We start from the raw sequence: 15,960 nt of genomic DNA, 5'->3' as shown, positions 1-15,960 counted from the left end.
CACACACACACACACACATAGGCACACACAAAGAAGAGGTCTCTTAAAGGAGCCGCAACCCATTTTCACTCGTTACAGACACTTGTCAGATTTTATTTTAGTGTGCTGACAGGAGGTTGACTGAGGTTTACACAGCAGAAAAGCGCATGCTGTACGGGCGTGACTTGGAGCCGATCCGCGAATCGCAGCACATTATGACGATGACCAATAGAGTCACTTAAGGGCGGGCCTTTCAGAGGAACTAGGAAATATGACAGTCGTTTTCATGTTAGCTGAGTAGCTGTGTATAATCAAAGTGAGATATATGAAAAAATAACGTGATTTCCTTCAAGTGAAATATGAGCACACATTGCTTTGCATCTTAACACAATCAAGCCTTAAAATTACATTCTGGACCACCCCTTTAAATAAAAATAAAGTTTATCCACTGTTTCTTAATGTTGAGATCACACAAATATATAATATAATATAAAGAATATATAAAGATTATGTTTTTCACAACTTGGCACTGAACAATGTAAAAGGAAATATGTATAAAACAAAGATTTTTTTACTTTTCAGCAAAAACTTTCTTTGGTAAAGTGACTGTAAATCTCAAAGACGTTATGTCTGAGAGATGTTCTTCAAAGGAAGAAGCAGCTGAGGCAGCTTATAAGAACTTAATGGAAAGCTTTTGCATCAATGCCCCAGCAGAAGGTAAAGTACAAAGTTTAAGTTAGATATTAAAGCAATAAAAAGCAAAGCTTTTTATTTGTACACTGGATAAAGAACAAAGAAAATAGAGTAATGTTTAGTAACATACAGTGCATCTGAAAAGCATTCATAGCACTTCACTTTTTCCACATTTTATTCTACATATTTATTAAAAATGAAAAACCTAAAAAAATAAACAAAACATGTACATAAGTATTTACAGCCTTTGCTCAATACTTTGTTGCACATTTGGCAGCAATTGCAGCCTCAAGTCTTGAATGTGAAGCCAGAATTTGAGAATTGGGAATTTTTGCAGTACCTCTCAAGGTTGGATGGGAAGTGACGGTGTACAGCCATTTTCATTTTCATTTTTAAGAACTGAGGTCAAGAGCACTAAAGCAGGCTTTTATTCATGATGTCTCTGTACGTTGCTGCATTCATCTTTCACTCTATCCTGACTAGTATTCCAGTTTCTGCTGCTGAAAAACATCCCTACAGCATGATGCTGCCACCACCACCACCATGCTTCACTGTAGAGATGGTATTAGTCTGGTGATGAGCGATACCTGATTTTCTCCAAATATGACGCCTGGCATTCACTCCAAAGTGTTAAATTTTAGTCTCATCAGACCAGAGAATTTTGCTTCTTTAGGTCTGATAATATATGATAATGAGTTCATTTTTTTCTTTTGTTATTAATTCCGGAGAACAAACTTGCAAATACCACCGTTTTTCTCCGGTCTACCTCCGAAAGCAGCACCTCCAATTCTCATTCGGTTCAAAGTTTCTGTTTTTGCCTGCTTTTGTCATTGCTTATTCGTTGGGTTTTGTCAAAGTAGAGTTATTAGCATATTCATACGGGGGAGGAGGCAGGGAGGGGTTTTGCGCTCGTGCATGTTCCGCTCAGTTTCACGTTCATTCGGATATACAAAGAATATGCGTGGGATTCGGCAGTACGCAGAGTTTCATACATCTGAATTTTTTTCTATGTTTTAGTATGATTTCCACGCAAGTCTTTGTACATGAGGCCCCTGGTGGTTCCAAACATCTTCCAGTTATGGATGATGGAGGATACTGTGCTCATTGGAACTTTCAGAGCAGCAGAAATTTTTCTGTAACCTTCCACAGCCTTGTGCTCCGAGACAATCCTGTCTCGGAGGTTTACGGACAATTCCTCTGTCTTCATGCTTGATTTGTGCTTTGACATGGACTGTTAACCCTAGGGCCTTATATAGACAGGTCTATGCTTTTTCAAATCATGTCCAGTCAGCCGAATTTACCACAGGTGAACTCCAATTCACTGCTGCTGAAACATCTCAAGAATGATCAGTGAAAACAGAATGTACCTAGGCTCAATTTAGAGCTTCGCGGCAAAGGCTGTGAATACTTATATACATGTGATTCTTCAGTTTTTTTTATTTCTAATAAATTTGCAACAATTTCAAAAAATCTTTTTTTTTTTTCACATTGTCATTATGGGGTATTGTGTGTAGAATTTTGAGGAAATAAATTAATTTAATCAATTTTGGAATAAGGCTGTAACATAAAAAATGTAGAAAAAATGAAGCACTATTAATACTTGCCTGATGCACTGTATTCTGAGTGTGCTACTGTTGTTGTTGTTGTGGTTGGTTTGGTGTTTTTTTTGTGAGCCACAAATGCAAAAGTGTAAGTTCAGAACAGTATAATCTAGCTTTAATCCTTGTACCAAACAGGCCAGACATACAGATCAGTGATCATTGATCATTTTGGCAAATATGAAGTACAACAACCAATAGAAGAGTTTGATGATGATGACAACAACACAACAATCTGCATTCTGAAATTTAGCCCTTTTATTTTTTACGACAAAGGTAAGTTCATTTCTTTTTAATCGTTATTTAAACGCTTTCTGAATGATGTTAAATAGTTACATAAAAGTACTAAAGTTTTATTTGTTTGTTTGTTATATGTATATGTATATGTATATATTGTACAAACATCTAAATATGTAAAAAAAAAAAAAAAACACATTACATTTTTAAAGTTTAAATTTACATTTTAATATTAGGGAAATATAACAGCAGTAAGCACATCATGCAGTTTTTAAATAAAGGTTTTATTAATAAAAGAAAAAAATCCAAAACTACATAGCCCTTTGCGAAAAACTGTTTGCCCCCCTGTTAAAACGTAACTCTGGCTTATCACGCCTGAGTTCAATTTCTTTGGCCTGATTACTGCCACACCAGTTAAAAATGAATAAATCAATTAAATAGGACCTGTAGGACAAAGTGAAGTAGACAAAAAGATCCTCAAAAAATATTTTTCACATGTGGCCACATGAAAACAAGAAAATATTATGGAGGACTGGACCGGAAAGCTGAACTAAAGCCTGCATAACTTGTGTTTCTTTATATAAATCAGTGCATAGTGTATAGTTTTGATAAGTTGGCAAGTCTGGTAATGTAATATTTAAGCATTGAACAAGAGAAGTTATCTTATTGCCTACTCACACTATCCTATCCGAACCGTGCTCAGGCTCATTTCCCGGATCGTTTGAGAAGTGTGAGTGTGCTGAATCGGGCTCAGGCACGGTTCACTTAGCCGGCCCTGGCCCGGTTGGAGGAGGTGGCCCTGAGCGCAGTTCACTTGGGTTTTGGCGCAGTACGTTTGTAGTGTGAGTGCAAAATTCGCCAAAGCTGAAACTGAAAGCGAGACGTGACTTTAAGGGACTGTTTTATATGGATTTATTAATCATTCTTACTGTTCAGTGAACGCAAACTGACATAGTTTAATAGACGCAAACTCCTCACTGCACGACAGCTGCACGCCTTCAGCAGACTTCCTCATTCCTGCAGCACGAGGGCTTTATGATTGTTTATGAGCGCCAAAAGTGGCGGATCTGGTTGGCGAAACATCTGACTGCGTGTCACTGCATCCCTAAGGACTGTTTGGTGAAATACTTGACTGCATGTCACTGCATATCAAACGACTGAAACAATATAACTAGAGAAATCTCCACTGCGCTGCTGAGTGAGAGCGCTTCTCATTTTTCATTCATAAATTAAGTTTTGCATTATTTACAAACCAGCTAGAATAGTTGGTGTTTTTAAGATCATGCAGAATAAGTTAGTAAATGATTAATAAACTATTCAATTTAATATTTATAATTCTTATTTAGGTGTATACTAATAGTTAATTTGTATGTTATTAAAGAGCCCATATTATACATGAAATAGGGTCATATCTTGGTTGTAAGGGTCTCCAACAACAGTTTAATATGTATGCAAGGTCAAAAAAACACTTTCATGGTCTTATAATCTGCATTTATTTTTACCTAATTATCCCAGCGACTCCTGTATGAATCGTCCAGTGATTCATTTGTTCCCAAACCCCTCCTTAGCGCGAAGCTAATCTGCGCTGATTGGACCAATGACAGCCTGTTGCGATTGGTCGACTGCCTTTTAGTCAGAGAGTGAAATGCCAAACAGCTAATCAGCAATATAAAAGTAATCACAGTTCATACACGCTCGATAGTGAAGGCGTGGATTTTAGCTGCCAGTGGGTCAATGTAAATACAGACTATGGACTTGAAAATTCAGACGACTAACTATTTTATTGAGCAAAAACTCCAAAAACAGTTGAGGAGATCTCCTAGCTTCTCACTCTGCTCTTTTCACAGACACACACACACATATTGCACACACACACACACGCACTTAACCCTGCTCCGGACGACAACGCGCGCGCACACACACACACACAAACACACACACCTCCGGACGACAGAGCGCGCACACGCACACACAGACACACACACTTCTCCTCGTCCACGGAGCTCCGTTAACAAAGCAGCACGCGTCGCGTTTGTAACGTGACTTTGCACGCGATAAGAGAATATAGCCAGTTAACCTGATACAGTACACGCGGTTACAAGTAACAAATCACAACTAAATACATTTGCAAGCTAGAGTAAACAAGGCAACTTTAATCGTACGTACTTACACTTGAGAAATGGAGGAAGAAAAATCCATCCTGACGTCCAGCAGTAAGTTACTCTTTACTGATCCTTCCTTTGACAAACGCTGATGAAGTATTCTTTGTAGCATGTAGCTTCCAGAAGTTTCCAGTAGTTTCCAACTGCTTGGCTATAATGCTAAGGTTTCATCTTTGGGTAGAGACTCAATATATCCATCTGCAGTGTGACTTCAATCGACCGGCATGTTTGTGTGTGTGTGTGTGCGTGTGTGTCTGGGTTTCTGCGTCAGAGGGCGGGGCCTCAGGTTTGAAATCTCCCGGGTTTGCGCGTGCACGTGAATAACTTGGTTTCGTTCGTACGTCATGGCGAAACACCTAATGAATCGGTATCAAGGCGACTCGTTTGAAGCACTATGAGTCGACTCTTTTATAGATGAATCAACCGTTTTAAACACTGTATTCTTACAGATTTAAGCCTTAGCTGGATACTTCACTTCACTTAGAGCTGTGTTACACACTACATGGAGGGTAATTTTCAAAAACCCATAATATGGGCTCTTTAAATCAACTTCATCCAGTTTTGCGACCAAATATAAAGTGAGGACTATTTATGCTTTTTAAATCTCATTTTAAATCTTATGTTATAAATGACAATTAAAGGTTCAGTTATATTCTAAACAAGGAAAAAAAAAAGAAAAGAAACAACTTTATTCATTTCTATTAATTTGAAGATACACAAATTAAACTGTTTCAAATGAAAAATAAATATTTGCAATCTTATTTAAAATAAAATTACTGTACAATTTCGACTTTGCTAAATAACATTCAAATGTTGTATCATAATCAGGGCTTTACATTAACAAATGTGGGTAGATTTCGGTTGTGGCAGTTAGACAGCCACTCCCCCTAGCCACTTTGGCTGGCTGAAACTCATTTTTAAATTGCCAGTGCTGGCTTGTCTTCACTACAGATTAGACTGCTAGTTTATCACCATTTGTCTATAAGTGTACAAATGTGATCCTAGAATCGAGAAGCAGCACGACTGACAAAAACTGTTTTTTGCGAGAGCAAAGGAAAGCAGGTGAATCACTCATTGATGAGGGCTTCACTAAGTGCATTATCCATGTTGCAGGTAAATGGAGAGGAATTCAAGTGCATTTCAATCTTCATTGTTCTGAGACCTTGCAGATCACCTTGAAAACTCACCATTGCAGTGCTCCTAACATAGATATGTACCTGCAGAGGTTATCATCTGATGGTGTGATTTTGTTCAGGGTGTGCTTGCCTCCAAGTGCCTCAAAATAAACTAACTTAGTCATTAAAGCCTTCACCAGGTCGTGTATTACATGGATGTTTAGTCTCATGCTCCTCTAAAAGTGCAACAAACTACCTGTATTTTAATTCTTGTGTCCTGATAAAGTTTACTATTTTAGTTACATTAATTTTTAGAGACAAGATAGACAAGACAATGTTAGCACCTGTCAGCTTTAATTGTGGGAAAAATGTGATAATTTTAAGCTTTTGTCAGCTAATTTCAGTTTCCGGATTTAAAATGATTTTTGGGGAAAGATCAAAATCGGCAACGTAGCGCAAAACTGCAAGTGCAAAGATGACATGACGGTCTCTCATTATTATTTATAGCTGAGTTTTCTTATCCTATTGAGAAGAGCTGCTTCTTAATTATTCATGACTGCACATGCTTTCCAAAGGCAAGGCAAGGCAAGGCAAGGCATACCTGTCAGTGTCTAGCTGTGAGATCCTACGTTGATGACTGGGTGAGACAGCGTCCACAGACCCATGGCACACAGTATTTAGCTGTTCATGAAGGGTCGTATGTGTTTGTTTCTATGATATACAGGATTTGTTCCATGTTTTTCCCTGTGATGCTGTCATGGTCGACACAGCAAAGCTGTTAGTGTGCAGCAAGCATTTTTGTCGGGAGAGCGGTACGAAAATTGGAGAATGGCGGACATCGTCTTTTATCAGGAGTTTGCTTACATTTAGACACATCGCCGTGCTGCTTTGTTTGTCTAAATGCTCTAGATTACCAGCAGGGCTAATGTTTAAAATAGACAGGGCAAGAGACCTGCTACGCTGAGTCTGCATTCAGACTCAGGGATTGAGGGAAAAGTCCTCATTTATTGTGTTTGATTGGTATAAATTGTGGTTGTGTGTAAATTTAATTACAAATGACAAATGTAGCAGGGCATTAAATTACTGTTTATTTCTTTGGATTTTAACTTTGTAAACTATAAAATCATGTATCTTCTCACGGTTTGTGTTTCATTTTGTGAGCTAACTGACAACAGTTGTTCGCTTCTCACCTTCTCCCCTTTTCTGCTGACCACGCCCACTCCTGCCCTTTGCTCAACGCCCATTATGATGCATCTTTTGAAAAAATTCTGAGGTAGACTTAAACCGAAAGTGGGGGTTTCATGGCTCTTTAAGCACTGACTTGCACAATACATGCTGGTGTAAAATACAATGCAAAAATACCACTTTCTGGTCTGGGTTGATTTAAGTCACTTTATCTTACATAGATTTTTAACAGCCTGACATTTTTCCCTGTTAAATTTTGACAACCGTTCCGGAATTGCTCAAATGCTTATTTTTTCAGGACATATTATTGCTGCAGAGACCACCAAGCACTCTTTTTACAAACTCTTTCTCTGATAATGACTTACTGTTTTTAGCAATTTTTGTGAAATGTTACAAAGCTGGTCCTGGTTGCTGCATCGCTGTGTTGCTGCTTCAAGACCTGGAAGACTTGCTGTGATGATGAAACCTGTGTCTACCAAAATATCCTAAAGGAGATGGTCCAGCCTTCTGTTACTGGCCTCAAGTTAAAGCAAACTTGTATTTTGCTGCAGGACAATGATCCAAAGCACACCAGCAAGTCCACTTCTAAATGGCTGAAGAAAAACAAAATTAAGACTTTGGAATGGTGGTGGCCTAGTCAAAGTTCTGACCTGAATCCAATTGAAATGCTGTGGCATGACCTTAAAAAGGCAGATCATGCTCAACCCTTTAATGTGGCTGAATTTACAACAATTAAAAGATTCCTCCACAGCACTATAACACACTTTTTGCTTCACTGCAGTTGTTGTTGCTAAGGTTGGCCCAATCATTTTTTTTAGGTTTAGAAGGCAACCACTTTTTCACACAGGGCTGTGTAGTTTTAGATTTAGTTTTTCCCTTAATAAGAACCATAATTTTGAAACTGCAGGGTGGTTCACTTGTGTTATTTTTGTATAATATTAAAATCAGTTTGATGAGCTGAAACATTATACTGTAGTGTGACAAACGTAAAAAGAAATCAGTAATGGCCAAACACTTTTTCACATCTGTGTGTGTGTGTGTGTGTGTGTGTGTGTGTGTGTATATATATATATATATATATATATATATATATATATACATACATACATACTGCATACATTTACTGGCCACTTTATTAGGTACACCTGTTCATCTTCTCGGTAACGCAAATGTCTAATCAGCCAATCGCATGGCTGCAACTCAATGCATTTAGGCATGCAGACATGGTTAAGATGATCTACTGCAGTTCAAACTGAGCATCAGAATGGACACAAAAGGTGATTTAAATGACTTTGAACTTGGCATTGTTGTTGGTGCCAGACCGGCTAGTGTGAGTATTTCAGAAACTGCTGATCCACTGGGATTGTTACACCTTACCATCTCTAGGGTTTACAGAGAATGGTTCGAAAAAGAGAAAATACACAGTGAGTGGCAGTTCTGTAGACGCAAATGCCTTGTTAATGCCAGTGGTCAGGAGAATGGCCAGACTGGTTCCAGTGGATAAAAAGGCAACAGTTACTCAAATAACCACGCGTTACAACCAAAGTATACAGAAGAGCATCTCTGACTAAACCTTGAAACGAATGGACTAAATCAGCAGAAGACCACACCAGTTGCCACTCCTGTCTAAGAACAGGAAACAGGCTACAGTTCGCACAGGCTCACACACACAAACTTTGCCAGGTTTGATGAGTCTTGATTTCTGCAACGACATTCGGATGGTAGGGTCAGAATTTGGCATCAACAACATGAAAGCATGGATCCGTCCTGCTTTGTATCAACAGTTCAGGCTGCTGGTGGTGGTGTAATGGTGTAGGGTATATTTTCTTTTCACACTTTGGGCCCATTAGTACCAACTGAGCATCATGTCAATGCCACAGCCTACCTTACTATTATAGCTGACCATGTCTATCCCTTCATGACAGCAGTGTACCCATCTTCTGATGGCTACTTCCAGCTGGATAATGCACAATATCATAAAGTGCAAATCATCTCAGATTGATGGTTTCTTGCTCTCCACAGTCGTTAGATCCCAATCCAATAGAGCACTTTTGGGATGTAGTGGAATGGGAGATTTGCAACATGGATGTGTAACCAACAAATCTGCAGCAACTGCGTGATGCTATAATATCAACCAAGACTAAAATCTCTGCGATATATTTCCAGTACCTTGATGAATCTATGCCACAAAGGCAGTTCTGAAGGCAAAATGGGGTCCAAAGAAGTAGTACTAGTAAGGTGTACCTAATAAAGTGACCGGTGTGTGTATGTATGTGTGTATATATATATATATATATATATATATATATATATATATATATATATATATTTATATATATATATATATATATATATATATATATATAATGTAAACTTTTCACTTTTTGTTAAATTACTATTTGCAGACCCAAAGACCTAATATAAGCTAATATTTCTTCCAATGTTTAGATGGTTCCACCAAGAAGAAACAGGCAGAGCAACAGGCAGCTAGTGTTGCTCTTGATCGTCTATCGGGGATCTTCAACTGTGCTCCTGTATCAGACGATAAGCAGAACTTCAAAGGTGTTTTGAAGGAGTTTCTAGAGTCACTGGGTCACAGTAATCCCATCTACGATACTAAAGAGCATAAAGGTGAAATCAGGGAAGAGCCTGGGACTGGCGGCATGACCCCAATACTTTCAAACTGTACGTACAGCTAGGAAATTACCAATATTAACAATCTACTTTGTCACTGAAATTTGGAAAATAACTTTTTAAATGATTTCTTAGTATCTATCAGTCAATCATCAGTGATGGAAAATGTTGAGTTTGAAAGCATCTCCACATCAGTGCAGCTCCCAATATGCCAAGAGTCAGTTAATGTTTCTCTAGACAGTTCTGTAGCCTCAATGAGGAAAAAGCCCAGGATTGATTGTCCAGGTAAAGACAATGTTCTTTTTGTAAATGGGCACAGTAACATAAAAATAAAAAATGATTTGCTTTATTTTTTTGCAGTGTACTCATATACTTGTATGTGTTTATGTATTTTACAGAAATAAACGAGCTGCTTCGTGTATACAACCTGATGCCACATGTCGAGGTGGAGAACGTGAAGTGTGATCAGGGTTTTAAATGTACTGTGAAAATCAATTTGGAAGAATTTACCTGTGCTAACAAGCAAGGTTATGACACGAAGAAAGAAGCCATTCGAAAAACCTACCTGTTGTTTGGCTGTGCAGTATCAATTCTGAATAATACAGGTATATTTGTCTATTTAAATTTGCTTATAGCTAGCTGTTCCTGAAAGGAATATTTTACCCAAAAGATTACAGTTACATCAATGATTACATCTCACCCTTATGTTGTTTCAACCCCCTGGGACCCATGTTCATCTTCAGAACACAAATTAAGATGAAATTTGAGAGCATGCTGATCCTCCATAGTCCAGAGAGATACAAAAATGCCTCTGAACAGTCCATGTGTCTACAGTGGTTCAAACCAAAGAATTATTGTAGCTTGTTTATAATCTGACTGAACCACTGAAGGCATATGATCTGTTATAAAGATGTTTTTGATGGTCTACAGAGAGAGAGAGATCAGGGAGATGTTATCCAATATATCTTTATTTGTATTCTGAAAATGAACAAGGGTCTAAGGTGTTGACATGAAGGAGGGTGAGCAATAAATAATCTCAATTTCATTTTTGAGCCATTTAACTATTTAATGAAATGTATTTTTATGAATGACCCTTCAACTAATGCTTATTTCTTTGCCTTGAATTCAAGATGAAAAGACATCGATTGCTATGGTGAAGATGCGTTTTTCTCAGAATTCTCTTCCTCTCCCCCAGGAAGATGTTGAAGGTTCTTCAAAGTTGTTTTACTGTTCACTAAAGAACATAAATTACACAGTTGACTATGACGGAGAAGGTTAGTATTTTTGTCTGATGTCACAATAACTGGTACTTATTTAAAAGTTTGGAATACATAACGATTTAGGAAAAAATTATGAGTAATGGATCTAAATCCAGCTCTTTAATTATATAACAAACATAAAGTGCTGCATTTAGAGTAGTTTCTGCTTGTTTTTCTTGACTTGTTGTGATGCAGTACAAAACCCACTGTTAGGAATACTCTCAACACTTTTCAGAGTTGGTGGATCTTTGTCCTTTTTTGTTTCATAACTGTCTGAGGTAACATAGTGCAGTGCATTTCAAGAAGAATCTGGTCTATCATTCAACTATGTTTCAAACAGTAATAGTATAGAAAATATGATCACATAAGAAACCATAGCTCTGGATTCAGTGTGTTAATTTTTAAATTTTTTGAAAAATACTCACTAGAAGCTTGCGATTCAATTTTTGTGTACTGCAGTGGAAAAAGAAAAACGGACCATATCACTATAGCTTTAGGTCATCACATACATTTAAAATTGAAGCACACAGAGTTGTAGACAGATCCAGATATTCACCCTGTGAAATATATACAGTTATCGGGATCAGATTGCTACACAATACACACTATGTGAGTTTGTAAGTGGAAATTGGGGCTAAAATTGTGCAGTGTGAACTACATTAGAAGTTGATGTGTACAAGTCTCAACACCACTATTACCAAATTGACCCTTATCAGAGGCATTCATTGAAGGATCCTGAGTTTCAGATCTAAGAGGACCATTAAAAGCCAGACAGCGGCAAAGAGGATAGAATCACCAAGAGGCGACACTCTAGTGCAATATGGGAAACAGCCACTAGATGGTGTGGTGGCCATTTTGGAATGAAAAATCCAAGAGAACAACAGCACATTATAAGTCTATAAAATAAACTATTAAAAGTGCTGATGATTGTGATAGAAAGTATTTTATTGTCGTCTTTCTGGTTGTTTCTCAGCTTTAATGCACTTTTTAAATAAATAAATAAAAAACAAAGCAGCTGCTTGCCATCACAACAGCAATACCATCCAATGGACAGCCATTCGCTTTCACTCCAACAAGTCACTGGTTCGAGCCCCGGCTGGGTCAGTTGGCATTTCTGTGTGGAGTTTGCATGTTCTCCATATGTTCGCGTGAGTTTCCTCTGGGTGCTCTGGTTCCCCCCACAGTCCAACAACATGTGGTACAAGTGAATTGAATAAGCTAAATTGGCCATAGTGTATGTGTATGAATGCAAGAGTGTATGGGTGTTTCCCTGTGTTGGGTTGCCGCTGGAAGGGCATCCACTGCGTAAGACATATTTTGGATAAGTTGGTGGTTCATTTCGCTGTGGTAATCCCTGATTAATAAAGAGATTAACCTCAAAAGAAAATGAATGAATAAATGAGTCTTATGTGAATGACCATGGCTGGTCTAATAATTATAGAATTCTGGTAGATCCGGTGTTAAATGCCATTGGAAATAAGAGGTAAAACAAAAAATAGGTGTTTTACCTAAAAATACATAACCAGTGACCATAGAAACAAAGACAGAACCTTAATGAAATTAAGGCAATTTAAAAGCAAAAAGAAATTGGAAAAAAACACAAGGACTGAAGAAAACAGCAAAACATCTAAATAAATGTCTATGGAACAGAAATCTGACATTGGTTTAGTAAGTATTGCAAAAGGATGCATTTTAGCCGATTAAAATTTTAATAAATCTAATTTATTTTGTTTGCAAAAAAAAAAAAAGCACATCTTTATTGCATAGCAGGCATATACTCTGTAAGTGTGCCACAAATATATAACCTTAACGCATTAACCACATTAAACATGACATGGTTCTTTTTAGGGTCCTCAGAGGATGAAGCCAAGTTGCTTGCTCTCCAGAAAGCCTTACGTTTTCTATCACCACTTTTTAATTATCCTTCCCTACCTGGAGCTGATCATCCTGAAGAGGTTCTGAATCAGTTGAGCTCTATCCTAAAGGGAGCCAGTCAGAAAGATCCTATTGTTTCCCTGGTTGTTATGAACAAGGCCTGTGTCCAGCTGTCTTTCTGTGACTATACAATGAAGTGCACATGCCAAAGTACGAAGAAAGCAGCTCGAAATCATCTCAGTGCACGAATACTGGGACTGCTAGGGATAGAAACAGGTCAGAGCAATAGAATTTCAACAAGTTTGTCTTTTTTAAAGCTTATTTTTTTATTTTAATTCAGTGATTTCAATTCTGTTCTGTAATTTATGCAGATGCAAACAACGCAAATTTGAAAAACCAATTGGATGTGTGGTTCACAAAGAATAGCCCGCCAAAACCAGTGTTTGAGGACACAGAAGTGACTGGAGCAAAGGCTACTTTCTCTGTTCAAATAACCAGCTGCAGTCCAGGTAAGCATTCTTACATGTCACGGACACTTCCAAAACAATGAATATTTAATACAATTTCATTGTATATAAATATTTAATTACTAATAAGGTACTTTTCTCAAAAAAATACATATTTATTACCATCCTCCGAAAAAAAAAGTGTTCTCACAAAATGTCTTGTGTGAACACAAAAATGAAGCATTACAATATACTTTATATGGTCAGGACTGGATTAAGAACATATTGAGCCCTGTGGTTATTGCAAATCTAAGGGCCCTATTTATTTTATTGCCTCACAAAGGTAATAATAAAATAGAAGAATGGCTTTTAAAGATATATATACATATATATATATATATATATATATATATATTTTTTTTTTTTAATTTTATTATTACCTTTGTGTACCTTTTATTGTTACCTTTGTTAAAATAATCGTAGTCATGTTAAATCCCACACAATTAGAGGTTGCAGGAACAGTTAGAAATGTAGACAGCAGAGCCTTACATTTCTGCAATTGAAATATTCTCTCTTTATTTTGAGCACACTGAAGAAAAGAAAAAGAGGATTATCTGAATGGACTGTGATTTTACTTTTTAATAAGACAAAAAGTACCAATCCAACAAACGCATTGCTTTAAACTTTCATTAATCTGTATATACGGCATGTAAAACTCTGGGATCGGGAAGTTCTCTGAAGATAACATTATCCTACAAAAATATTTTTATGTTATTTAAAGGTAAGTGAAGGTTATACAGTGTGTTGTTAAAAAAAAAGTAAACACCTCCCCTGCAAGTTCTTAAAGAAATCAAGCCTCAGTCAGGTCAGAAAAATTTATGCTAAAGTAACTCAAAAGTAATGTAACGCATTACCTACTATAAAAAGTAACTACTCTAAGTAACGCGACTAGTTACTTTTTTGTGGAGCAACTTAATAATGTAATGCATTACTTTCTAAACTAACTTTTCCCAAAACTTGTTGTGTAGACTTTTTTATTTGTTTGCACAAGAGAGCGCGACCGGGACATCGGTTCAGATACGAGTCCATCAAACAGCAGGATTTTGCATTTCCTAGCTTTTCTTACTGCACGTTATCAACAGATATTGTTTGATTTTTTTTTTGTTTTATAATGCACTTGGTTAGCCTACATTTGACTGGACCGTTATCGCGTTTGGGCTGAAATAAAGAACTGTCCTGGGAAATAAGGGACTTTGCTGGGAAAAAAAAAAAAAAAAAACAGATGCCTGGTCACCCTTACTGGAGACTAAAACAGAGCTATTTGAAATACAGTTTGGGCTACAACCACTCCTAGCCATAATTTAGCCACTGTTTTTTAACATTAGTGAGCTGAAAGGAACTCTTCATATTATCGGCATGCGAAAGCATAACACAAATAGTTGTTTTCCATGTCATCCCTCAAATTAATTCCTTAGCTAATCAAGGGCCTCTTTTTTATGGGCCCTGGGCTTCAGCCCAACCTAGCCCTTATGTTAATCCAGCCCTGTATATAGTGTATATACTTTATATTTTATATTCTTTAAACTTAATTTTTTTGCTATATACATATTTTCTTTATACTTTATTTCATGTGTTTCCTTAGGAGGTTTATATATTTACTCTTTGCTCTACAAGGTTGTATTTATTGGATCATAAAACGTCAAAACAGTAATAGCGTTGTGAAATGTAATTCCTTCCTGTGATTTCAAAGCTGCATTTTCAGCATCAGATGATCCTTCAGAAATTATTGTAACATGCTTATTTGCTACTCAAAAATATTATTATTGTCATCATCATCACTATTATCATGGTTATTATTATTATTGTTGTTGTTGTTGTTGTTGTTGTTGTTGTTGAAAAGATGATCATCATGGAAAGACTTCAACCATGTTTTGTTCAAGATTCATAAACAAAGTTCAACAGAACAGAAGTCATTCTTATTTTAACATTACAAATGTACTGTAATAACTGTCACCTTTGATCAATTTAATGTGCATCTGCTGATTATAAAGTATAAAATCTTATTGAACCCCTAAAATTAAATTATATTTGATTAATATTAAAAACCTGTCCCACTTAAATTGTCGCTTATACCTGTGAACTTACATGGTAACTAGATGTGTAAGTAGTTTGTATTTACAGCGTATTTAAACACTGATACATAGTATTTACTTGTGGAATACTGGTGTAACTACACACATGTAACAACACAATAGTATGTGTATGTTGAAATGTGAAACAGGACATTAATAACACAATCTTTGATAAACTACACCTTTAATGCGAATTACTGATGTGATTCTAAAATTTACCCTAAAACTACATATAAACATAAGGCATTTGTATATTTCTATATACCTTTATACTTTTTTTTTTTTTTTTTTGCCAGAGATTTGCTTTTTTTAAACACTTGTAGGTTTTATATATTACACAGTAATTTGTGACCTTTTTACACTTTATATTGAGTGGACAGCTCCTGAGGATTGACCCTGTAATTACACTGGCATCACAAGGTGAAACCTTCTAATGCAGTGTTAGTTCTGCCATTCTTATTCTAATACAGTGTTCAGAAGTGCATGGTATGCAAACATGTGTGGAAGTTGGAAAAACACTTGCCCATGTTGTAGTTACACAATACACTTATGTAATTTTTGTTACAGATGTGTACTTTTTTAGTGTTACACATTTGAACTTGCACATACTCTGGTGTGTTGTTACGTGTGTATTTACACCAGTAT

The 15,960-nt window shown here is 36.7% G+C and overlaps 1 protein-coding gene across 4 annotated transcripts in view; it reads left to right on the top strand.

Moving 5' to 3' along the window:
* The window catches only part of si:ch211-91p5.3, a 36,933-nt gene that overhangs the window by 19,715 nt on the left and 1,258 nt on the right, over positions 1–15,960 (top strand). For 2 of the 4 annotated variants that reach the window (XM_689352.9, XM_073943234.1), the window contains exons 12-19: positions 562–696; positions 2,409–2,546; positions 9,418–9,654; positions 9,739–9,888; positions 10,002–10,208; positions 10,734–10,877; positions 12,711–13,013; positions 13,109–13,246. In XM_689352.9, the coding sequence (XP_694444.6) occupies positions 562–696; positions 2,409–2,546; positions 9,418–9,654; positions 9,739–9,888; positions 10,002–10,208; positions 10,734–10,877; positions 12,711–13,013; positions 13,109–13,246 (1,452 nt within the window). Of the gene's footprint in view, positions 1–561; positions 697–2,408; positions 2,547–5,782; positions 6,920–9,417; positions 9,655–9,738; positions 9,889–10,001; positions 10,209–10,733; positions 10,878–11,608; positions 11,805–12,710; positions 13,014–13,108; positions 13,247–15,960 lie in introns of those variants that run through there. The other 2 variants (XM_068217544.2, XM_073943233.1) reach the window with 2 other exon arrangements.

The sequence above is a fragment of the Danio rerio genome, chromosome 25, assembly GCF_049306965.1.
Source record: "Danio rerio strain Tuebingen ecotype United States chromosome 25, GRCz12tu, whole genome shotgun sequence".
NCBI lineage: Eukaryota > Metazoa > Chordata > Actinopteri > Cypriniformes > Danionidae > Danio > Danio rerio.
This window is presented reverse-complemented; position numbering and strand designations above follow the sequence as displayed.